The sequence below is a fragment of the Sinocyclocheilus grahami genome, unplaced genomic scaffold (genome assembly GCF_001515645.1).
Source record: "Sinocyclocheilus grahami isolate Dianchi unplaced genomic scaffold, SAMN03320097.WGS_v1.1 scaffold249.1, whole genome shotgun sequence".
Taxonomy (NCBI): Eukaryota; Metazoa; Chordata; class Actinopteri; order Cypriniformes; family Cyprinidae; genus Sinocyclocheilus; species Sinocyclocheilus grahami.
The window spans coordinates 394,287-419,529 of NW_015505428.1; the positions used below are offsets into that span (position 1 = coordinate 394,287).

Sequence of the window (25,243 nt, forward strand, 5' to 3'; positions counted from 1 at the left end):
GAGCAAATAAAGTGTAATGATATTAATAAACACAGTATTCTTCCACCAAACAATGTAGCTCCTCAGAAACAGTTGTGGTTGCTACAAAGTGGTTGCCGAGCAACACACAAACGTAAACAAAGCTGTGTGTTACTTTGTAGCGTCATTTACAACAGCTTGCACCAAAATAAAATGAGCTTTCCTTACTTTAACGCCTAAAATTCTCTGCACCGGCTCAGAATCGTCGAAGACAACGAAGCCAAAGTTGGGAATCTTTCCTCCAGTGCCTTTGGTGTTGATTCGCAGCTCGACCACATTTCCAAAGGCTTGACGGAAAGACAGAAAGAAAAAGTAACTTGCGTTACTTATTTAAAAAAATAACTCCGATATTCTCTTGTAAATTAAAAAGTAATGCGTTACTTTACTAGTTACTTGAAAAAAGTAATCTGATTACGTAACTCGCGTTACCCCCAACACTGGTTACCACAAACTTACTCATGAAGAAGTCTTTGAGCTCGCTCTCGTGGATGTCATGAGGGAGGTTGCCAACAAACAGCTGATGACTGTCTGGATGCCGGAGCACCCTTCTGCTGTCCACTTCACCCGAATCATCAGCCCTTCCTAACAACACAGCGCACATCTCACCTGCTAGGACCAACAACACCAGCCTTTCCACACCCATAAACCACAAACGAAAGCTCAAACCAATTCACAACGGAAAGATAAGTTCACCTTTATTTACGAAGCTGAAAAGTGGCTTTCCCGTCTGAGAGTCAGAAGATGAGACGCCATCTAAAGATACACACAAGCAAAGCAGAAAACAATCAAAACTGGGTAACGATCACAAAAATGAAAGCTATTTGAAGTCAAATAAAGTCTAAATATTGAGAAAATCATCTTTAAAGTTGTTCAAATGAAGTTCTTAGCAATGCATATTACTAATCAAACATTAAGTTTTGATATATTTACGGTAGGAGATGTACAAAATATCTTCATGGAACATGATCTTTACTTAATATCCTAATGATTTTTGGCATAAAAGAGAAATGTATAATTGTGACCCATACAATGTATTGTTGGCTATTGCTACAAATATCCCCCAGCGACTCAACACTGCTTTTGTGCTGCAGGGACACATATATTAGGATGTCTACGTTAATCTGTCCACTTTAAATGGATGCAGGTGTGTGTATCCACAATTATATGGCACTGATGAAGAGATCTCGAAAACGTTTTGCACTGCACTTTATAGCACCATTCTAATGTGGCCTCTATCGAAGCAAAATCGACGAACAGTTGGAGAGCCTTTGGATTTACGCACCCAGAAAACCTACATTTGGTGCTACACCACTTGCGTCTTCGTTAATGAAATAATTACCAGATCTCGGCCCTCTGGAGGTCACGGAGGGTCTGTCTCGGATGCGCTGGTCACGTGGACGGATCGACGCTGATGGCAGCTCTGCCTTGGCCTCAACTCTGGGCTGACAACAGTAAAAGTCAAGAAAGCACGCATAAGAAACACGGTTCGAGTACCGCTGGGTCCACAGATGAAGATGAAGATGAGGAAGAACCATCTGAATATATTCATAAGCAGCTACCTGTGAGTTTGGTGCTTTAATAACATGTGGTTGAGCTCCAGAGGACGGAACAGTCCCAGCGAGAGGCAGGTTTTTGCTGGTCACTGAAGCCCAAGACGAAGTCTGCCAGAGACAGGATCATTTAGACCCAGCATAACTTATCAGGAATAATAATAAAAACAACAATCTAGAATGTTTTTTTTTTTTACTTAACAGTGAACAAATTATACTGGAATAAGTGCATACTTAAAATGTAATTATCGTACTATCAAAGTACTAATCAATCTCTTATGTGATATGTTCAACTAAAATACGTGACCCTGGAGCACAAAATCAGTCTTAAAGGGTTAGTTCAACCAAAAATGAAATTAGCCCATAAATTACTCGCCCTCAAGTCATCCTGGGTGTATATGACGTTCTTCTTTCAGACGAATCCAGTCAGTTATATTAAAAATTTATCTTTCAAGCTCTATCGTTGCACTCAGCAGGTGTTGCATGCATCAGTCCAAAAGAAGTTAAATAAAAAGCGGCCATCCATAAAAAAAAAAATAGGATATTAAGTAAAGATCATGTTCCATGAAGATATTTAGTAAATCTCCTACCGTAAATATATCAAAACTTAATGTTTGATTAGTAATATGCATTGCTAAGAACTTCATTTGAACAACTTTAAAGATGATTTTCTCAATATTTAGATTTTTTTGCACCCTCAGATTCCAGATTTTCAAATATTGTCCTATCCTAACAAACCATACAGCAATGGAAAGCTTATTTATTCAGCTTCAGATGATGCATACATCTCAATTTAGAGAAATGTACCCTTATGACTGGTTTTGTGCTCCAGGGTCACATATATGGAAGCCTGTTTCCACCACTGAATAAAATTCAGCATTTTTTAACACGGGTTAACTAGTTGATGTATGAACGGCATTAACGGTCAGCATTTACTTTGGGTGGCTCCTGTATGTTAGGTGGTGATTCCACAGGATCAGGAGATGGTGCTTTCTCCTCAAACTCCTCTACCATCTTCTCCTCTGCCTTGAGCTTGGGCTCCTCGATCTTGGGCTCGGGCTCTAGCTCCAGAGCCGCTTCCTCGTGAGCTTCTTCCACACCGTTGTTACAGCTGAAGGTGAACAAGACATTAGACAACTTATAAAAGGGGAAGCAGGAATTCAAGCTTTCAACATATTTACTCAACAGCCGTGTTCGAAGCTGTTGTAAATGACGCTACAAAGTAACACACACCTTTGTTTACATTTGTGTGTTGCTCGGCAACCACTTTGTAGCAACCACAACTGTTTCTGAGGAGCTACATTGTTTGGTGGAAGAATACTGTGTTTATTAATATCATTACACTTTATTTGCTCTGTTTTATTTTGTGAAACCTTACTACGTATATGGAATAACCGTTTTATAAAAGCAGTAACCCCCGTGAAGCCGTGGTTTACAGTGAATTTATAACAGCTAAGGGGTTTTATATTATAACTCGTGCCTAGCAACGCCCCTCAGCTGTTATAAATTCCCTGTAAACCACGGCTTCACGGGGCGCACTGCTTGATTAGTAGGCTGAAAGTGAAACAGTGGTCACCTGACAGCATGGGCTTCATAGCCGTCCAGGAGCGGTTCGGGCGACGGTTGCCGGTCTTCTGGCTCATCGGTTTCTTCTTCAGACTCTGTCCCAGCATAATATATAAAGATAAAAAAACTGAATGAGAAAGTACTATCCCTTTGCTTTAAAACATTACTGTAGCTCTAACTCACAAAACATTTTGCGAAAAGTTATTCCTGACAGAACTCAAGTATTCTGTATGACTTCCGTCTATAATGCATCAGACGGTTTATATCCTCAGCATCCATCCAAACAAAGCCCAAATGGTATACAATTACAAACAATGAGATGAGCATTAATTAAGTTCAAGTGGCTTTTTTAGATGTAGTTGTAATTTGTGCAACGAAACGATGGAAAATGCTGCATCTGCTTCACTGGTGTAATGAACGGAGGCTTTGACTTTTGCAAAATAAATAAATAATAATAATAAAACTATTAAATAAATGCATACATAGGGGTTAAACGACATTTAAAGTCAACATTTTTGTGATGAAAGCTGCTTATGCAAGCCTGAACCTTGAGCGGAGACTCGAACACCAGCTCATTTTGATCAGTTCTTGTGTCGTTACACTTCTCACCGATTTCTGCTCGTTCCAAATATCTATATCTAACTAAACGAGTTTAAATTTGCTTATTCAAAAAGCCATGTCCAGGCAAAGAGGGGGACAATATTGAGCGAGCGGCTCATCAGAAGAAGATTTGTAATAGTTTGACTGAAAATGTCAAATAATGGAAACATTTTCAAGGTTGGACCCACGAGATAATCTGCTCCACGTGGGGACTTTCATGCCAACTTTTAAGTTTGTAGCTCAAGTGATGTAGCAGGGCTGATGTTCGAAATGTTACGAATGTAACTGCTTGTTGCTAGGCAACCATAAATCACATCCATCTCAAAACAACACAAAATATACTCAGCCACAGACCATTTAAGCACTTAAAGTAAGGTGATTTTTCACTAAATGCAACAAAAAAAAAAAGTGATGGAAGAATAAAATAAAAAACCTAATTAGCAGCCAATGAAAATCATGGGGTCCAAGTAGACTGCAAAAGTGAAGAAAAGTATAGTATATGTATTTATTTAATGCCATGTCAGCATCAAAGGCTATTTTCATGGCTAAAACAATTTAAAAAATACAAGTATAACAAAAAGCAGCAAACAAACAAACAAAAGTTATATCACACAAGATTTTTTACATTAACAACATTTCCTGGCAAAATTTTACTAAACTCGTTTAGTAGTTTTCTCTGTACATTAAAAGCTGGACAAAAGTGAAGAAAAAGGTATGGATATGAGAAGCGACAGTCTTATTATAGATGCTGCATGCAGGGCAAATGTTCGAAATGTTGCAAATGTAACTGCTAGTTGCTAGGCAACCATAAATCACATCCATCTCAAAACAACGAAATATAATCAGCCACAGACCATTTAAGGTGAATTTTCACTAAATGCAAAACAAATCTAAGTGATAGAAAAAAAATATCAAATCGGCAAGCCAATGAAAACCATGCGGTCCAAGTAGACCGCAAAAGTGAAGAAAACGGTATGGATGTGCGTGTAATAATCTTTAACGATCAACTAACCTTCATCCAGCTCCGCCTCGGAGTCGCCGAAGACCTCGTCCTCATATCGGAAGATATCATTGTGAACGTAAAACTTATTTGCCACAGAACCCTAGATACAAAAACATTTCAGGGCAAATTAAGACCATTTGTGACCCCGGAGCACAAAACCAGCCATACGGGTCAATTTTTTGAAATTGAGAGTTATGCATAAACTTTAATAAATAAGCTCTCCATTGATGTATGGTTTGTTAGGATAGCACAATATTTGAAAATCTGGAATCTGAGGGTGCAAAAAAATCTAAATATTGAGAAAATCATCTTTAAAGTTGTTCAAATGAAGTTCTTAGCAATGCATGTTACTAATCAAACATTAAGTTTTGATATATTTACGGTAGGACATTTACTAAATATCTTCATGGAACATGATCTTAATATCCTAATGATTTTTGGCATAAAAGAGAAATGTATAATTGTGACCCATACAATGTATTGTTGGCTATTGCTACAAATATCCCCCAGCGACTTAACACTGCTTTTGTGCTGCAGGCTCACATTTGAAGGCTCACAGAAACGCCATCCTAAATACCAACCCGGACACCGATGCAGATGTTTAATAACTGCAATTGGTTTACAGTAATCAATGCTTGCCAGCAGAGGGAACGCACATGCCACGCTCTCATTACACACACCTCTGGAGCCAGAACAAACGTCTGCAGGAACCTCCTCATGGGCTGGCCGCTGTTGGACAGTTCTCCCATGACTTGCACCACCACAGCATCGCTCAGCGAGGCGTGTGCATCCACGTGCCGGATCTTTGTGTGGCACTCGCTGAACTGCAGGGCCAGCACCTTCTGATGGATCTCCTGTAGACGAGGACCACAGGTGCTGGTGAGCATCTCCATCACTCTACAGGCTACACACGATCACACAACAATCATCAGCACTTACAGTCTGCCCGTAGACTGCCTCTGAAAGCTTTCCATCGGCATCCAGTCCACCGTGCACATAGGAGGAGTTCCGTCCATAAAATCTGCAACGGGAGAACGTTTTTAGTCATCTGTATTCCTCAGAAGCTGTGAAAGGAAGGAACTCGTGATATACCTGTGCAGAAAGTCTGGTGCTTTATTGAGAAGCGTGTAATACTGTCTCACAAACTCCCGTCCTACCAGCAGGGGACTGGGCTTCTCCATCACCATCCTGTGCTCAGTCCCAATCTGAAGGAGTACAAATATGCATTATACTGCTACTAACAATACTAATAATACAGAAAACATTCCACTTCTCAGTAGCACATTGACATTTTTTAAATCATTTGCATTGTCTTTAACAGTCCAAGAATGCTTTCATGTAATTCGTTATAATGATGCTTGCATGAAGGCTGCTTCAATGCATTAAGAAAAATGACAAAAACAGGTTACTCTCTACTAGCTGTCAATAACATCACAAGCAACATTTATTCATGCACAATGATTAAAAATAAATGATGACATCTGAATAAACGAGGCATGTCGAAATGAACTGACATGCTTTAGGATTTATAGACCCACTTACCTTTTCCTGGGATCTCTTTGATCTAAGGATTTGATAAGTAAGTCTAACTGCTGTGTGTGTCAGTGAAGCCACAGATAGAGTCCAGCTATGCTGCTATTAATGCTGCTGCTCGGATCTTTAGCATCTCACCCCTGCGATCTGGGACAGGAAGCCCCGTCACACTGCAACAGCCAATCAGCGTCTTACACTCGCCAACACAGTTATGACGCTGCTACAGCGCGCGCCTCCGACCAGTGTTGCCAGATCCTCGGTTTTCCCGCGGAATCCGGCTACTTTATCACTGTTGCCCTTGTAAACAAGCGGCAGCCTCGCGCTCTCTCTCGGGAAGCCAGCACGGAAGCGACTGAAACTGTAAGTCCCATAGACTCCTCATGTTAAAATGCCCAACTTTACAGCAGAAAAAAACATGTTTACAGCCTGGAACAAAAAGTGGTTTTGGTCTATATAGCTAATTTTGCCCTTCATGACGTTTTGAATTATATTAAGCCATAAAGTTCTGCATAATTAAGGGCGTGGCCACTTGAGTGACAGGACGCTGCTGACACCGCCGTTGAGCTAGGTGGGCGTGGTTTCAGCAACCAGCTCCCGCCTCTTTGCCCATTTTCGGTGATCCAGAAGTGACGCGCTGACGGCCGGCTCCGCCCACTTTAGGTTTCAAAAACGCTCTTTAGAAACCTACGTCACGACACTACATCCATGTTTTTATACAGTCTGGTTGTTTATCATGTTTATCACGCCAATAATGTGATATTTAGCCTCTGGTAATGCGAATTTTACCAGGAACCCGCCAAAAAAAAAAAAACGTGCATATTACCTCCCGGAACCCAATTGGGCGGGTTTTGTTGTGAATACCTGGCAACCTTGCCTCCGACGCCAGTCAGCAGCGATATAACCGACATGATTTCGCACAATAAATAGTCTTAGATGGCTACATAAAAATATGCATATCGCTGAATATCGAGGATATTACAATTTCCCGCACTGCGTAGCATTTCCTTGCGTTACATTTATTAGTGTCCGACTCATTCCCACTCATTTTGCTTTTTCATTTGCTTATAAATTTATATTTATATATATATATATATATATATATATATATATATAAGACTTGCGCAGGTATTCGGTAATGCGATATATCACGGTAATGAATATGCACGATATTTAATCTTAGGTAATTACAATATTTAATAACACTTTGTTAAAATCGAAAGTTGCAACTGTGTTATTTAACGAGCTAACATGAACTAAGACTAGTATTTTTTAAACAAAGATTAATAACTTCTGCAGCAAAATGTAGATATTGCTCATTGTGAATGTTAATGCATTAACTAAGGTTAACTAATGAGGTCTTATTGTAAAGTGATACCTATTGGTCTTTATAGTTCTTTTGCACTTTAATCTGTGTAAAACTTTTAACTTTATACATTTTTCTGTATTGCTTTATTGCATTTAAATGTTCAGTTATTTTTGTTATAAGAAAAATAGTCTTAGATGGCTACATAAAAATATGCATATCGCTGAATATCGAGGATATTACAATTTCCCGCACTGCGTAGCATTTCCTTGCGTTACATTTATTAGTGTCTGACTCATTCCCTCTCATTTTGCTTTTTCATTTGCTTATAAATTTATATTTATATATATATATATATATATAAGACTTGCGCAGGTATTCGGTAATGCGATATATCACGGTAATGAATATGCACGATATTTAATCTTAGGTAATTACAATATTTAATAACACTTTGTTAAAATCGAAAGTTGCAACTGTGTTATTTAATGAGCTAACATGAACTAAGACTTGTAATTTTTAAACAAAGATTAATAACTTCTGTAGCAAATGTAGCTATTGCTCGTTGAATTAATCGCAGCATGAAAACCGCGATTAGGCGGGTTTTCTCGTGAAAACCTGGCAACCCTGACTCACTGCTTCTGTCAGGAAACGTTTCAATCCGCAGAACACTCACTGCTAATAACTTAGTTAATTAGTGCTAAGGGTGATATTGGGGTTTACTACTGTTTACACAGAACCTGAAGACCTTAATCTCGAGTCAGTTAGTTCCAGTTGCTTAGTTATCTTAGAAAAACGTGAGATCGTAGCACACTAAACACAGGAAGATTCTTTGTCTTGTGTAAAATCACACAAGAAGGCTCCGCAATGGCAGGAGCAGTCAGTCTGGAGCTAGACCCCGTGTTTCTGAAGGGACTGAGCTACCTTCACTCCAAGAGCAAAGACTCAGTGGAGAAGCTGAAGGCCCTGCTGGAGGAGTCTGTAGCCAGGGGCGGCGACTCCATCTGTAGGACCTCTCTGAAGGTGATCCAGCCAAACAAGCTGGCTTAAAAGTGTGGAATTGAAGTGTTAGATGTATTAATGTGTGACCCGTTCTTTAGGAAGCCGAGGCGAGCAAGCTGTCATTACCAAAGATGACCAAACAAGACTCCAAATCCTCCTCTAGCTCTTCATCCTCCTCCTCCTCCTCCTCCAGCAGCAGCAGCATCAGTAAACCCAGCAGCTCGGAGAAGACCAAGAAAGAGGGCGAGAAGAGATCTTTGGAAAAGGTCTCTTTAAATGTTATTTTGCACTGTGATTGCATGATATGCGAGCAGTGGAAAAGCTCAGCCTAAGGCACTAATAAAAGACTGTGTGATCTGCAGATTCGGGTTGGTCCTGGGGAAGGAGCCGAGGCGCCTAAAAAACCTCGTGTGGAGAAGCCAGACAGTCATTGCTCTCCCATTGCTTTTCAAACCAAGGATATCCCCATCCCAGACTTCACGGACATTGAGGAAACCAATGCTGACGACTTTGCCATGGAGATGGGCCTTGCTTGTGTGGTTTGTCGGTGAGCGATGTAGCACAGCATGAGAATCGTCACAGGCTTCTCGACTCGATTACGAGTGTCATGTCAACACTTCGATGTCACAATGCGTCACATCCTCAGTTTTCAATATTACGGCACATGGCTACATATTCATTTGATATCAAATTTATTTTGTGCATTGTTATTAAATTACATAAGCAGGCTACTTTTTAAAATAATTACAAATTAATAATAAATCAAAACACCTAAAAAACCTCGTGTGGAGAAGCCAGACAGTCATTGCTCTCCCATTGCTTTTCAAACCAAGGATATCCCCATCCCAGACTTCACGGACATTGAGGAAACCAATGCTGACGACTTTGCCATGGAGATGGGCCTTGCTTGTGTGGTTTGTCGGTGAGCGATGTAGCACAGCATGAGAATCGTCACAGGCTTCTCGACTCGATTACGAGTGTCATGTCAACACTTCGATGTCACAATGCGTCACATCCTCAGTTTTCAATATTACGGCACATGGCTACATATTCATTTTATATCAAATTTATTTTGTGCATTGTTATTAAATTACATAAGCAGGCTACTTTTTTAAAATAATTACAAATTAATAATAAATCAAAACAGTTGTTAAGAATTTAACCAACTAAATATAGATTCAAAACATACGAGCAAATACAAATTACTAAAATAAAACGTAAACTAAAATTACCATTTGCCTATAAATAAATAAGTTAAAAAATAAGCACAAAGTGCCAAAAAATAACTGAAACTATATAAAAATAAAAGTTAAAGCTGCATAGAAGAATAAATAAAAATTTTACAAAATTGCTAAAACGTAAACTAACATTCGAATGAAAACCAAAGCTGTAAAAGTAAAAGCTCATTTAAAGTATTAAGGAATAATACTATATAATATGTGACCCTGGAGCACAAAACCAGTCATAAGGGTACATTTCTCAAAATTGAGATGTATGCATCATCTGAAGCTGAATAAATAATATTTCCATTGATGTATGGTTTGTTAGGATCGGACAATATTTGAAAATCTGGAATCTGAGGATGCAAAAAAATCTAAATATTGAGAAAATCATCTTTAAAGTTGTTCAAATTAAGTTCTTAGCAATGCATATTACTAATCAAACATTAAGTTTTGATATATTTACGGTAGGACATTTACAAAATGTCTTCATGGAACATGATCTTTACTTAATATCCTAATGATTTTTGGCATAAAAGAGAAATGTATAATTGTGACCCATACAATGTATTGTTGGCTATTGCTACAAATGTCCCCCAGCGGCTTAACTCTGCTTTTGTGCTGCAGGCTCACAGATGTGTTTAATTGTAATTACTAATCTGGTTTGGACACTGGTGTGCCAGTATGTTTCATAAGCAGTATCTGTGTTGTCGTGGATGTCCAGCGAATCCTCCTCTAATCTCAGGCCATGTGTTTGTGAGACTGACCCAGCTTTTCTCTCCTCTCAGACAAATGACAGTCACGTCTGGCAATCAGCTAGTGGAGTGTCAGGAGTGTCATAATCTGTATCATCAGGAGTGTCACAAACCTCAGGTTACTGACAAGGATGTCAATGACCCACGGCTGGTGTGGTACTGTGCTCGATGCACCAGGCAAATGAAACGGATGGTAAGCATGTCATGACACTAGGTTAGATGCATATCACTTATAATACAGTAGTAACTCTCAGTGTGATGTTTATTAACGTCTCAGGCCCAAAAGACCCAGAAAGCTCCACAGAAACCAGCTCCTGCTTTGGCAACAGCAGCACCTATGTTGAAAGATCCTCTAGTGAAGAAAGCTGAATTAAAGCCCAAACCGGAAACAACCGGTTCATTCCAGGCCTTTAAGAGAACGGAGGTGAAGGTGAGTGCTTTCACATACACTACAGAATTAAAACTGCAAAGTGTTTCGTTTTTTATTACTTAAGTGCATCATCCAGGTATTTGAAATGTACGTTTCTTTTGAAGGTTTTCAGTGTGAACATAATACTCGCTCTCTTTATGCTACAAAATGCCATAGAATAGTGCAAAATGCTCAATTTGGGATGCGCTTTACCAGTGTAAGTCCAGTTCTACAGTTATCGGTGTTTTCCCTGCCAGCATCTGGTTGTGTGTTGTCATCGCTTGTGCTTCATCTGTGCGTTTATATTCATGTTTCAGGCCTGTGTAATGTCATGTATTATACATATATGACCTTTCAAAAGTCTGGGTTTAGTAAAGTATTTATTTTGTACTTTTTGGAAAGGAATTAATACTTTCAGTTGTCAAGGATGCATTAAATTGACATTTATAATGTCACAAAAATGTTCTATTTCAAATAAATGCTGTTAAATGAATAAAACTCTCTGTTCACCACTGGAAAAAAGTGCATTACGGTTTCCACAGAAGTATTGTGCAGCACAACTGTTTTCAACATCGGTAATAATCAGCAAATCTGATCTGACGTCGAAGGCTTGAGTAATCCGCTTGTTATGTCACTGTTTCCGAGTCCGAGCGCTCTATCAGATGGCAAAAGCAAACGACAAACGGTGCTAATATACAATCACAGCGTACTGTAATACTACAGAAAAATCATGATCCTAACATTTATCTCCACACTGAAGTCTCAGACGGCCCGGCAGTGTTTCAGTTTGTTATAAATTATTAAAATATTGCTGTCCGTGATGCTATGAACCCAGAGACTGTAATTTACGCTGGGAGTTTTTAAAAGCATAGCTTAAATGTGTGCTATAAATGCATATTTTGCCATCACATGAATGAATTACATTTTAAAATATGTGTCCCTGCAGCACAAAAGCAGTGTTGAGTCGCTGGGGGATATTTGTAGCAATAGCCAACAATACATTGTATGGGTCACAATTATACATTTCTCTTTTATGCCAAAAATCATTAGGATATTAAGTAAAGATCATGTTCCTTGAAGATATTTTGCAAATCTCCTACCGTAAATATATCAAAACTTAATGTTTGATTAGTAATATGCATTGCTAAGAACTTCATTTGAACAACTTTAAAGATGATTTTCTCAATATTTAGATTTTTATTTTGCACTTTATTTTGCACCCTCAGATTCCAGATTTTCAAATATGATCCTATCCTAACAAACCATACATCAATGGAAAGCTTAAAAAAATGACCCTTATGACTGGTTTTGTGGTCCAGGGTCACATGTATTCAAATAGAAAACTTGTAATAATTGTAATAATATTTCACAATGTCACTGTTTTTACAACATTTACAAGTGTTTTTTTCTGTTCAGGCGTCTGTGGCATCAGGAAACTCTTCCAGCAGTGGCTCGTCTTTGCCCTCAGGCCTTACAGGATGGGCTGCCTTTACCAAGACCTCAAACGTAGGACCTTCCAGTACCAAGTTGAGCACCAGTCAGCCAAGCAGCAGTAAACCAGCCCCACCTCCCTCCGGCTCCAAACCCGTGGGACTCTCTGCGCTGACCGGTGTTAAACCAGGTCTGGCCACTAAACCTCCAGGAGGCAGCAGTGCTGGAAACACAGCGGTAATGAAACCACCTCCTCCTCTCACACTCGGCAAGCAGGTGTTGAGCCGCTCCGCTAGTGGAGAGAGCTCAGGATCCCAGTCACCCGGGGGGGCGACCTCCAGCAGCCTGGGAGGCAACGGGGGGGGCAGCAGCAACAACAGCAATGGAGCAAAAGCCTCAGCTGACGGCAAGACGCCCGCTTCCCAGGAGTCTCAGCTCAATGCGATGAAGCGGCTGCAGATGGTGAAGAAGAAAGCAGCACAGAAGAAACTGAAGAAATGAGGACGAAAAAGCCAGACACAAATCCTGTTTTTCCAATCAGATACACTCGAGTTTGAACGCTGCTGGTCTTCCTCAAGCGGTTTGGCTTTGAGAAGTGCCTCATTCTTTCTAAACCAGACCCATTACTGAAAACAAGATGCTCATTTTAATGACGTGTTTAATAAATAACACCTTTTTTAGAAAAATGTTTTCTCGTTCTTTAAAGGTGACATATCATTGAAATCTGATTTTCCAGGTGTTAAGTGCTATAATCAGGTCTCCGGGGCATCTACCAACCAAGGAAACGTGAAAACGATTAACCCAGTAACTTAGTTTTGGGAAGCCTTTTTCTGCAAGCGTCTGAGAAAACCAGCGCGTCTGATTTCGCTCCCTCTGTGACGTGGCAAAGGGGTCTCATTATAATATCACCGCCCCTCAATCTGTAAGTTTCCACCCACAGCGCCGTCATTTTGATTTCGCAAGCGACAACGGTGTAGCAGCTCTAATGCCATGGAGAATGTTTGAGCGAAGCATGCTAACTGTTCAGTGTTTGGCTGCACAGACGAGCACAGAACACTGTTTAGAGTCCCAGCCTCAGAGGAGACAACAGAGCAGAGCATTTATTGATGTATTTACTGTATATTGCTGCTGCCACACAGATCTAAAATAAACATGGGATTTATTTCCCAGCTGTTTACCTTCACAGACATAACCCACTGTTTTTGTAACTCGTGTGTGTTTTTAACGTAAACTTGAGCTTAGTTTAGTACTCGCATGCTGTGACAGCTGCTTTCTGTGCGTGTGCTTCGGATGTGTGCGCTCAGAAAACCCTATATCAGAAGTTTAAACTCATATGGTTTAAAACGCATGATTTCAGCGCGATAAACATGATAATCAGAACCAAAACAGATGTTTTTAGCAGGTACGAGCTCTAATGGCGCAGCTCTATTCTGGAAAAGGGGGCGGGGAGCAGCAGCTCATTTGCATTTAAAGAGACAGGCACGAAAAACAGCGTGTGTCTGCTTCCACTCAAAATAGGCATTTTCAAAATGATATAATAAATGATCTGTGGAGTATTTTGAGCTGAAACTTCACAGACACATTCTGGGGACACCAGAGACTTATATTACATACTGTAAAAAGGGGCATAATATGTCACCTTTAAAACCTTTTGTTTACTCTGACAAATGTAGGAGATTAATGAAGAACAGCTCACAAACAAATAGACGTGGTTGTAAATATTTTATTCATCACATAATCTTATATATATATTACTATATACAGTTACTTCAAATATTTTTTTTCTGATTAAGTTCTCTATAACAAATTGTATATAATTCAAGCAAACACTGTTGGTAGCTTCACACGTGCAAAAATATTTGTGCAGGGTTGGCCTTCATTAGCGATATTCATAGTTTTCTTCATTTAAATAAAAAAAATATTGATAGTGGTTAAAGCAAACAAACAAACAGTTTTAAGCATATGACATCTTTCCAAGGTAATTTGCTGGAACGTATCCTTTCTGTCCGTTAGATTCGGCGAGCCACCAGTCTTTGTTACCGACGAGGTCTGAGAACTGAAGGATACGAACGTGCTGGTTCTCCTGAAGCGTCAGCTCTTGTTCGCAGCGCGCCTGAAATGCATAAACTGCGTAGAACTGTGAAAAAAGAAGGAAAATTTGTCTCTTTTTTTAATAATTCTGCTTGAGAACAGTACAGCCTCAAAGCATGACAATTTAACTTTATAAAGATCAGATGTCATATTAGTTTTAAACTACAAAATGCACTATATTGTCACATAACAGCGTAGTATCTGAGAAATCAGTGTCTCATTTCAAATGACTTGGAACGTCCATTCCTTTCCATATTACAGTTTTACATATTACATGCCAAAAATCATTAGGATATTAAGTAAAGATCATGTTCCATGAAGATATTTAGTAAATGTCCTACCGTAAATATATCAAAACTTAATGTTTGATTAGTAATATGCATTGCTAAGAACTTCATTTGAACAACTTTAAAGATGATTTTCTCAACATTTAGATTTTTTTGCACCCTCAGATTCCAGATTTTCAATTATTGTGCTATCCTAACAAACCATACATCAATGGAAAGCTATTTATTCAGCTTTCAGATGATGCATAAATCTCAATTTCGATAAACTGACCCTTATCACATATGAAAACATTTAATTTAACAATTTCATCAAAATTGCTTTTTTGTGCCTTTGTGCCTTCAAATATATCTATTCTTTTGGGTTCAACAGAAGAAAGAAACTCTGTTTGGTACAACTTGAGGCTACGTAAGTGATTCATTTTTAGGTGAACTGCCCCTTTAAGCAATGCATTCCAAACTATTTTCACATTTCAATTTTGATAGTCTTTCAAAAAAAAATTTTGTTTCTGTGAATGTATTTCACCTTTTTATTTCTGGTCTACTTTAACTTGTTTGGCCGAGCGGCATTGTAAGCATGCTTATATTCCTAGTACACATGTCTTACATGCTGGTCCTCCGAGGGGTCCGGCTCGTCCTGTGCTGCAGGGGACACGCTGTCTGAAGCACTGTAGGGACTGAAGCTGCGCATACTGCTGCTCCTGCTGTTTGACACAAACAGACTCAGATTGTCGAAGTCGTCTGGCCTCTCAGTCACCTCCCGCTGGGGGTTATAGGCTTTCAGGAATGAGGAGTACACGTAGCCCTGCGTACCTAAACACACACACAGAGAGAAATGTCATTATCAGCAGCAGGAGCCTGCTTAACGTAATAGGAGCCAAAGAATTGCCAAAGAACGTGATCTCAGACGGATCAGTGTCGGGACACAAACTAATTGAATGAATTCTCTTGAAGGATCGTGGATAGTTGATACAGACCGTAAGTCACCTGAGCGCTGGTCCTGTTGAGAAGCAACCGTCTCTGTGGAGTTCACCAGAGGCTAGTTTTGAGGAAAGAATATCCTTACGGGATTTCATTACTCTCTGCTGTAGAGTTATGGAGTGCTACCGCAGATGAGATTCATCCCAAATTAGTTATTAATGCTTTAGTTAATGGCGTGTCCTGGAAAATGTGATTGTGTTCACTGGTTTAAACTCTCGTGACTTGAACTAATAAACTTGAGCAAGAAATGGAAACTCTATATAATAAGGTTCAGGTGGTTTGAACGACAGCCTTTGTTAATTTATAAATATGCTATTGTTAATTCATATTCATTTTTGATTCATTAACTAATGTTGGTTTATACAACTTGAAATGTTCAAATGAATACATAGAAGAAGAAAACAAACATTAACCAAGACTAATGAATACTATAAAACTATTGCTAAGTTTTACCAAGAAATGTTGGTTTTATGTGCTACACCAAACATTTACATGCACTACAGCTTGGGGTCAGCAAAAAATAAATTAATACTTTTATTAATTTCATCAAAAGATTTCTATTTCAAATAAACGCTGTTCTTTTGAACGTTCTGTTCATCGTGAATCCTGAACATTTAAAATGCATCACAGTTTCCACAAAAATATTGTGCAGCACGACTATTTTTTTTATATTATATTTTTTATATTTGCATATTATAGTGATTTCTGAAGATCATGTGACACTGAAGACTGGAGGAATGATGCTGAAAATACAGCTGCGCATCACAGAAATACATTACAGTTTAACAGAGATTCACACAGAAAACAGCTGTTTTAAATTGTAATCATATTTTTAAATTTTTACTGCATTTTTAATCAAATAAATGCAGTCATGGAGAGCATAAAAATGTAAATCTTACCGACCCTAAACTTTTAAACGGTAGTTTATATCCTGTTATTTATTTGCAAATGAATGGATACAGCCTGCAGAACACTTTAACCTTAGTTAATGACTTGAAATCATTATTTCATAATACTTCCCTCTTGCTGTGCATCATTATATATTTTTGTAAGGGCACACAAACAGACGTACTCCCCGTGTGTACGAGCCAGCGACTGCTGCTTCCCATCGGGTCTCTGTCCTCCAGCAGGGCCACCAGCTCCCCCTCCAGCAGACTGATGTCGCTCTGCTGACAGGCATTGCAGTTACGCTTGAGCTGATAGAGCCGATCCACTGCATACTCCTCCAGGAGCCAGGCTCGCTGCTCCTCCATCTGTCTGGGGATCTCTGGCACCTGAAGACAGTCCTCCAGTCAGCCGGGACCGTTACCAGACCTTACAAACACAGCTTTACCCATTGTAATCCTACCGTTTTCTTGTCCCGTTTCTCAAAGCTCACTTTGCGCTCCATCAGCTTTTGGGAATTTTCTTTGAAGAATCCGAGGTTGCTCAGCTCCTCCATGATAGAATTTTGGACTTCGCTAAAGTTCGACATGGGAACCTAGATGACCGAGATAATGGTTAAAATGTCATATTAAACACCCATGACAGAATTGTGGCTATAGTGCAGATCAGCAATAAGTTTTAAAATGATTTTAGTAACATAATTTGAATTACAATGCTAAAAAAAACACTAAAAATAAAGGTGTACAACATGCCAAAAACAGAAGAAAGTGTAGTGATCTGGAAACTGGGTAACAAAAAAACATACATACAGTTGTTTTAAACTGATGTAATATTTTGAGTTATTTGTCTGTGTTAAAACAGAGCTTATCGAATTTTGGCTTGTACAAAGAAGTCAAAAACGTTGAGAACCCCTGCTGTGGATGGAACCATATTTCAATATTTAAAACTCATATCACACTTTCGAATTTTGGCATTGAGCTGCATTACTGCTGTTCTACAGGAACTTTTATCACGTATGTGTGAATGTTTCCCTTTCAGGTTCTGCTATATCTTGTATGCCTGAAGATCCTGCTTAGAATATTAAAGGCTGATGGTTTTGGATAACACAAAGGTTGTAGGTTTGAGCCACAGTAGTAACCCGATAAGTAAAAAATGCACCATTTTGCCCTTGAGCAAGATATTTAAACCTGGGTTTTTGGGCAGAAAAGCTTTGCTTTCTCTGCACTTCATAATGATTTTGTGGTAACACTTTACAATAAGGTTCATTAGTTAACTACTTTAGTTAACGTTCTGTTCATCGTGAATCCTGAACATTTAAAATGCATCACAGTTTCCACAAAAATATTGTGCAGCACGACTATTTTTTTATATTATATTTTTTATATTTGCATATTATACTGATTTCTGAAGATCATGTGACACTGAAGACTGGAGGAATGATGCTGAAAATACAGCTGCGCATCACAGAAATACATTACAGTTTAACAGAGATTCACACAGAAAACAGCTGTTTTAAATTGTAATCATATTTTTAAATTTTTACTGCATTTTTAATCAAATAAATGCAGTCATGGAGAGCATAAAAATGTAAATCTTACCGACCCTAAACTTTTAAACGGTAGTTTATATCCTGTTATTTATTTGCAAATGAATGGATACAGCCTGCAGAACACTTTAACCTTAGTTAATGACTTGAAATCATTATTTCATAATACTTCCCTCTTGCTGTGCATCATTATATATTTTTGTAAGGGCACACAAACAGACGTACTCCCCGTGTGTACGAGCCAGCGACTGCTGCTTCCCATCGGGTCTCTGTCCTCCAGCAGGGCCACCAGCTCCCCCTCCAGCAGACTGATGTCGCTCTGCTGACAGGCATTGCAGTTACGCTTGAGCTGATAGAGCCGATCCACTGCATACTCCTCCAGGAGCCAGGCTCGCTGCTCCTCCATCTGTCTGGGGATCTCTGGCACCTGAAGACAGTCCTCCAGTCAGCCGGGACCGTTACCAGACCTTACAAACACAGCTTTACCCATTGTAATCCTACCGTTTTCTTGTCCCGTTTCTCAAAGCTCACTTTGCGCTCCATCAGCTTTTGGGAATTTTCTTTGAAGAATCCGAGGTTGCTCAGCTCCTCCATGATAGAATTTTGGACTTCGCTAAAGTTCGACATGGGAACCTAGATGACCGAGATAATGGTTAAAATGTCATATTAAACACCCATGACAGAATTGTGGCTATAGTGCAGATCAGCAATAAGTTTTAAAATGATTTTAGTAACATAATTTGAATTACAATGCTAAAAAAAACACTAAAAATAAAGGTGTACAACATGCCAAAAACAGAAGAAAGTGTAGTGATCTGGAAACTGGGTAACAAAAAAACATACATACAGTTGTTTTAAACTGATGTAATATTTTGAGTTATTTGTCTGTGTTAAAACAGAGCTTATCGAATTTTGGCTTGTACAAAGAAGTCAAAAACGTTGAGAACCCCTGCTGTGGATGGAACCATATTTCAATATTTAAAACTCATATCACACTTTCGAATTTTGGCATTGAGCTGCATTACTGCTGTTCTACAGGAACTTTTATCACGTATGTGTGAATGTTTCCCTTTCAGGTTCTGCTATATCTTGTATGCCTGAAGATCCTGCTTAGAATATTAAAGGCTGATGGTTTTGGATAACACAAAGGTTGTAGGTTTGAACCACAGTAGTAACCCGATAAGTAAAAAATGCACCATTTTGCCCTTGAGCAAGATATTTAAACCTGGGTTTTTGGGCAGAAAAGCTTTGCTTTCTCTGCACTTCATAATGATTTTGTGGTAACACTTTACAATAAGGTTAATTAGTTAACTACTTTAGTTAACATGAACTAAGCATGAACAATACTTGATTTAATGTTCATTTCTACATTTACTAATGCATTATTAAAATCAAAAGTTGTGCTTGTTAACATTAGTTAATGCACTGCGAATTAATATGAAGTAACAATGAACAACTGTATTTTCATTGAAGATTAACAAATACTGTAATAAATGTATCGTTCATTGTTTGTTCATGTTAGATGATACATTAACTAATGGAACCTTATTGTAAAGTGTTACCGATTTTCTTTTTATTTTAAAGTGCATCATTATTTTAGCATAATTTCTCTCCCTCCTTTAACTCACCGGTATCTGGAGGACTGGCGGCTGAGCTGCTTCCATCAGCTTCTGAATTAGTTTGACCACACAAATCAAGCAGTTGGTGAGGATGGTCCGGACGGCTCGGTTGAAGCACTGCAGCTCCTCAAGCAGCTGGGCATTGAGGGCCAGGTAATCTTTCTTGGCCAGGCCCTGTTCCTCTTTGGAGGATCGGGAATCCAGCTGGCTGCAGTAGTCCAACAGCTTATCGTAGCGCTTCTGTATCAGCTTCTGCGGCGATGCAAACATTCCCAGCAGGCTCGAGAGAGGAGCCAGAACCAGCTGCTCCATTTGATCTTTCTGAGGAACGCAAACCATACACATTTATAGACACAAGTAAAGATCATGTTCCATATGTGATTTTAAAGAGGAACTTTAACACAGATTGACCGTTTGAGATGTTTATGGCTCACGCTGCAGAAAGAAATGACAAGAACTGAGGAGAACTTTCATACTTTAAAACACTTACGAACTGTTTGTATGGGTCACTGCCATTCCTCTTATGCTGAAAGCCGTTTGTGTCTATTTTGTCTGGATCCTTTATAATAGCTTCTAGGTCCTGTGCATTTTGAACAGCAATGGAGATCATCTCCTACAATATAAAGAAATATAATTACATAATTCAGGTCTTAAATAGTCTAGTAGTTCAAGAGGACACATTATTTAACGTTTAAATGCTTCCAAATTCACAGTATGGTACAATGAGGCTCGTTTTTTCGGATTTTATTTTCTCCCAAATCACTAAATAAACCCGCAATAGCAAAAATCAACTCTGTACTTTCCTATGTTTGCCGCTGTGCACTGGAACGAAATGATCCATGTGGTCATATTATGGTTGATTTTGAATAATAATAAAAAAAAATCTAAATTCCATTGTATTTTGTATTTTAAATGCAATGACAATAAAGGCTTCTTATCTCATATCTTATCTTATAGCCTGGAATGTTATGATTTTGCTGATTTATGTAGAATTAATTTATGAGTCCCTAGAATCATTACTGTACACATAAATCATTAAGCAAAGTACATTAACACAATTGTTTTGTATTATAAGTTTTCTGAAATATTATGTTTAAATATGCAAATGAGATACATTTGCATACATTTTTTTTGGATAAATCTTTTTATCACTCCAAAAAATTGTCAACAGCCATAAAAATAAATTTTCACCATGTTTTTAAGAATAAAATATTATACAAAATCAGACGAATGATATATGCACAAATCCCTCTGTACAAATCCTCAGAACATAGTCAGGAATAAACCGGTGAGTTTGATGTGTGCAGGTGCAACTCATTTTGTCAGATAAAACGTGCATATCACTTAAATGTGCATTTTGGATGTTTTAATTGTTCAATTTGTCTTGCCTTATAATTGCATTTATTTTGCATGCTTAAAAACATGTCACGTTTCTTACTGCATCTTCATACCTGAGTATAGAGCAGGTAACAGCTGGTGTTTTTCACTAGCTGCCTCACAGCTTTCTCAAGGCTACGGAAAAGTTTCTCCTCCCTGTCAAACGCTTCATCCCTCACCTGCCAAAAGAGAAGCCATGACAATACACTCACACATGCTCATTCTAGCCTTGTTTCATGAAAGTACCTGTGGCTCGACACCAGTGAGAATCTTGAAGTAGCTGGTCAGTCGGTCTGATTTCTTCCTGATAGAGTGAATGTTGAGCTTGTTGAGTTTACCCATCAGTGAGGTTTCATCATCACTCCTCTTATACTTCAGCACTGAAACAACACAAGTCTCATATATTTGCATACTTGAATATCCCCAAAGCAAAAATAAACCTTTTAACTCCAGTATAGCAGTAGTAGTAGTTAGTGCAATGCCTCACCTATGTCTTTCCTCCTCTTGAACTCGTTAATGTTGATGTTAATGATCTTGACAGTGGTCAGAGCTTCCTGTAAGGGTCTGTTGTCAGGGTGGTCTGTGGGCGTGGCATTCCACAGTTCAGCCAATAGCAGCGGGTATTTCATGACACGTTGCACAGGTTTAATGAGTAGAGAGCCCATGTCAAGCAAATTGGGCTTCCCTCTGAGAAATAACATTGAAGAAAACGTTAGTTTGTGCACTATATAAATTGCTTTTATGATGTGTTTGTAGCTTGATGCCAGCAACAACAAAATCGCAGATGCATAGCTTGAATACACTACAGGTTGCATTGAGAACTAACATATGTGACCCTGGAGCACAAAACCAGTCTTAAGTGTAAATTTTTCCAAATTGAGATTTATGCATAATCCGAAAGCTGAAAGCTTTCCATTGATGTATGGTTTGTTAGGAGAGGACAATATTTGGAAATCTGGAATCTGAGGCTGCAAAAACATCAAAATATTGAGAAAATCATCTTTAAAGTTGTTCAAATGAAGTTCTTAGCAATGCATATTACTAATCAAACATTAAGTTTTGATATATTTACGGTAGGAAATTTACTAAATATCTTCATGGAACATGATCTTTACTTAATATCCTAATGATTTTTAGCATAAAAGAGAAATGTATAATTGTGACCCATACAATGTATTGTTGGCTATTGCTACAAATATCCCCCAGCGACTTAACACTGCTTTTGTGCACGCTCACATATGTCTATAAACTAACATTCATGGTTATAGTTATGAAATATCTGAATGCATTTATGACCATGTTTAAATTAGAAAACGTGTACTCACTCTTGGTCATATATCTTCCTGTGAGAGAGGAGACAACATATCATTAATGTGCACATGACACTCATAATGAGAGATAAATACAGTCATCTTGATTACTTGAGTGCTGATATACATCTTCTAAAATGCTGCTGGATGTCCTCCTGTGCTTCATAAGACTCGAGTAAAGCATTCGCCTCGTCGTGATGATAGCAGTAGACTTTGTACACATCCTCCATGACGGCTTTGGTTTGGATAAACACTTCTCCTAAAAAATAAATAAATAAAAGTCAGACTGGATTTTATGAAGTTTAAAGAGGTCACATTTTTATTTTAATAAAATTGTAAATACATTTTCAAATATTTTTATATAATAGTATATTTTTATATAATTTTTCAAATAGTTGTATATTTCGAAATCATTTTTAATTTAAATTAAAATTCTAATGAAATGATTAATCATTTTAAATCATTAAATGAAGTCTAAATAATTTGATAATAATGTAATTTAATATTTTTTATTAGACATTAACATTATTCAATTTATTATTATTTAGTTTAATAATAAACATGAATAAAAGAATCCTAATTTATAATGCTGGTTGTTGCTTTACATTAATCAAGTGTATTTGTTGGTTTAATGCTTGCTAGTCAAACGTGTCTGTTTGAGATGCACCTATGAGCTGTGTTTCGGGGTCAGGGTCAGCGACGGCATATTTCAGTCTTTGGAGCAGCTCAGCAGAGACCTCACACACAGACTCCGTGTTGGTGAACAGTCGATCCACATCCACCACCTTAAATACCCCACCAGACCCCATTCAAATCAATGCTTATCAAGTAGTTTAGTAGATGCTCAGAAGAAATGCACTACACATCATAATGAAGGAAACGTATCATTAAAATAGGTAAGTGGCAACACTATTGATCGACTAGTACAGATTTGAGAGAATATCTCTCTCTATGGTTGTGAACATGCCTGAGCTGCTCTTAGAGGAAGCAGAACCTCGCTTATGCAGAGCTCCAGGTCCTTCTGATGATCTCCCTCTGTTCTCACCAGCTCCTCAATGACCTTTGACCGTTTCGTCATCCTCCTGAGGCGGATCTCGTCTGGATCCATGGCTGGGGATGTGGGCGAGGAGAGATCGTGTGGGGACATTTTCTCTGATGCGAGGAGCACAAAAGATGAATTATGCAGTTTAGATTTACATACAGTACACCACTAAATCCAGAGTCTCAAGAAAAAAATGAATCCCGGCAGCTATGGTTGTCAGAAATTCATGGTGACAGCATTTCAGGTATTATGGAAGAGCGTATTGGTGCCTGTATATTTTTACAACTTATATATGATGTGTCACATAGGGACTTCTGAGCCTTGTATGGCCTTGTCCTTCACTGTAAATGATATGGCAATAGTTTTTATTTCCAAAAAAACATACATTTTACATTATTTTACAGTCAAATTACGTATAATGCAATGTTAAACCATTTACAGCTTTTCCTCATATAATATGGAACGGAACAGTTAACCAATTAACAGGATTTTACTGTGCCATTTTTAGTCTCTCTCTGTAAAACTTACAAACTTTTTGTCATTTTTGTAATTTTTCATTTTTGTCAAAATGTCATTTTTGTTGTTGTTGAATGCAAACCCTCCAGGATTTAAAGATTTCTCTGAGAAAAAAAAAAAAAGCAAATTGCTCTTGGACTGACCTGAGAAACTGACCTAGAGTGTTACTGACCGATATTACAGATGCACAAATAATTACATTCCATTAGGAATCATCAAAACACAATATGTTCAAATTGCATTTGTATCTGAATAAACCTAAAACAGGATGTCTTGCTGCTGGTAATAGGACAGTTAAACAAAGCTGGTATGTACTTTGGGAAGTCAGCTGATACTTTGTTTCCTGATCACTTCCTCCTCACAGACACCGGCTGCTGGCGGAGGAGAGGGCAGGTGTCATATTACTGTTTGTGATGTCTAGGCCTTATATCTTTACCTGCACATCCCAAAGATAAAGATTTAGTGTTTAAACAGACTGATCAGTAGACCAAATTGTAATATTTTCTGATGTAAATAAGGAAATGATTGCAGTGATGTGAGGATTTGCTCTTGCATTACATAGTAATGATACATTTCACACTTAAAGTTTAAAATTCAGCAACCCAGGAAACAAAACTGAGACTTATTCTGTGTAAAAAAAAAAGATGTGCAGTTCACACACATCATTTGAGGAGCGTGTCATAGAGAAAGAGTTATGACAATTCACACAGGATCATATAACAAATCTCTGGCCTACAAATCAACATGTTCATGATTCAGAAAGAGTGACACATGACAACAATCTCCTCACAGCACATGTTTCATCAGTCATAAATTATGCTCTGGTGAATCTGCATTTGAACTCTCTGAGAAATTTAGACTGGCAGAAAGGAAAACACAAAGCCTTTTCACTGAAGGCTGGATAATGGAAACCTGTGCCACACAGAACAGATCGCATTTCTGCAGGAAGACGTGACCTGACTGAACTCAAGCTTGGAGATGTGTTGGTTTACTGTGGCTCCACTGCCTTTATATTGTATCCATAATGATTCACCTATTTTATTTTAATGATTTTTCAATCATTTGAAAGCCTCAAGCAAGACTCCCATAATACACATAATACACACACACACACACACACACACACACTCTCTCTCTCTCTCTCTCACACACACACACACACACACTCTCTCTCTCACACACACACACACACACACACACAC

The 25,243-nt window shown here is 38.4% G+C and overlaps 3 protein-coding genes across 3 annotated transcripts in view; 1 reads left to right on the forward strand and 2 right to left on the reverse strand.

Moving 5' to 3' along the window:
* LOC107598276 (general vesicular transport factor p115-like) overlaps positions 1-6,435 on the reverse strand; it is a 28,762-nt gene extending 22,327 nt beyond the window's left edge. Inside the window, exons 1-12 of the mRNA XM_016289572.1 lie at positions 6,280-6,435; positions 5,830-5,942; positions 5,677-5,758; positions 5,418-5,591; positions 4,747-4,837; positions 3,145-3,229; positions 2,505-2,679; positions 1,578-1,679; positions 1,358-1,460; positions 712-771; positions 475-600; positions 161-305 (exon numbers count right to left, since the gene is read on the reverse strand). Of these exons, the coding sequence (XP_016145058.1) occupies positions 161-305; positions 475-600; positions 712-771; positions 1,358-1,460; positions 1,578-1,679; positions 2,505-2,679; positions 3,145-3,229; positions 4,747-4,837; positions 5,418-5,591; positions 5,677-5,758; positions 5,830-5,924 (1,238 nt within the window). The 5' untranslated portion in view covers positions 5,925-5,942; positions 6,280-6,435. The remainder of the gene's footprint in view (positions 1-160; positions 306-474; positions 601-711; positions 772-1,357; positions 1,461-1,577; positions 1,680-2,504; positions 2,680-3,144; positions 3,230-4,746; positions 4,838-5,417; positions 5,592-5,676; positions 5,759-5,829; positions 5,943-6,279) is intronic.
* Positions 6,436-8,212: 1,777 nt separating this feature from the next.
* Positions 8,213-13,096, forward strand: LOC107598303 (integrator complex subunit 12). Its single transcript, XM_016289598.1, has 6 exons — positions 8,213-8,596; positions 8,674-8,841; positions 8,938-9,122; positions 10,584-10,743; positions 10,828-10,980; positions 12,376-13,096. Exons 1-6 carry the CDS (start codon positions 8,441-8,443, stop codon positions 12,889-12,891), a joined length of 1,338 nt encoding a protein of 445 aa, XP_016145084.1. The 5' UTR covers positions 8,213-8,440; the 3' UTR covers positions 12,892-13,096.
* A 1,032-nt stretch (positions 13,097-14,128) lies between these two features.
* Positions 14,129-25,243, reverse strand: part of arhgef38 (Rho guanine nucleotide exchange factor (GEF) 38) — a 13,139-nt gene continuing 2,024 nt past the window's right edge. The window contains exons 2-14 of the mRNA XM_016289526.1: positions 23,451-23,635; positions 23,151-23,268; positions 22,595-22,742; positions 22,499-22,516; positions 21,661-21,860; positions 21,420-21,553; positions 21,248-21,352; positions 20,287-20,409; positions 19,806-20,117; positions 18,679-18,810; positions 18,403-18,604; positions 15,373-15,578; positions 14,129-14,527 (exon numbers count right to left, since the gene is read on the reverse strand). Coding sequence (XP_016145012.1) covers positions 14,345-14,527; positions 15,373-15,578; positions 18,403-18,604; positions 18,679-18,810; positions 19,806-20,117; positions 20,287-20,409; positions 21,248-21,352; positions 21,420-21,553; positions 21,661-21,860; positions 22,499-22,516; positions 22,595-22,742; positions 23,151-23,268; positions 23,451-23,635 — 2,066 coding nt within the window. The 3' untranslated portion in view covers positions 14,129-14,344. The remainder of the gene's footprint in view (positions 14,528-15,372; positions 15,579-18,402; positions 18,605-18,678; positions 18,811-19,805; positions 20,118-20,286; positions 20,410-21,247; positions 21,353-21,419; positions 21,554-21,660; positions 21,861-22,498; positions 22,517-22,594; positions 22,743-23,150; positions 23,269-23,450; positions 23,636-25,243) is intronic.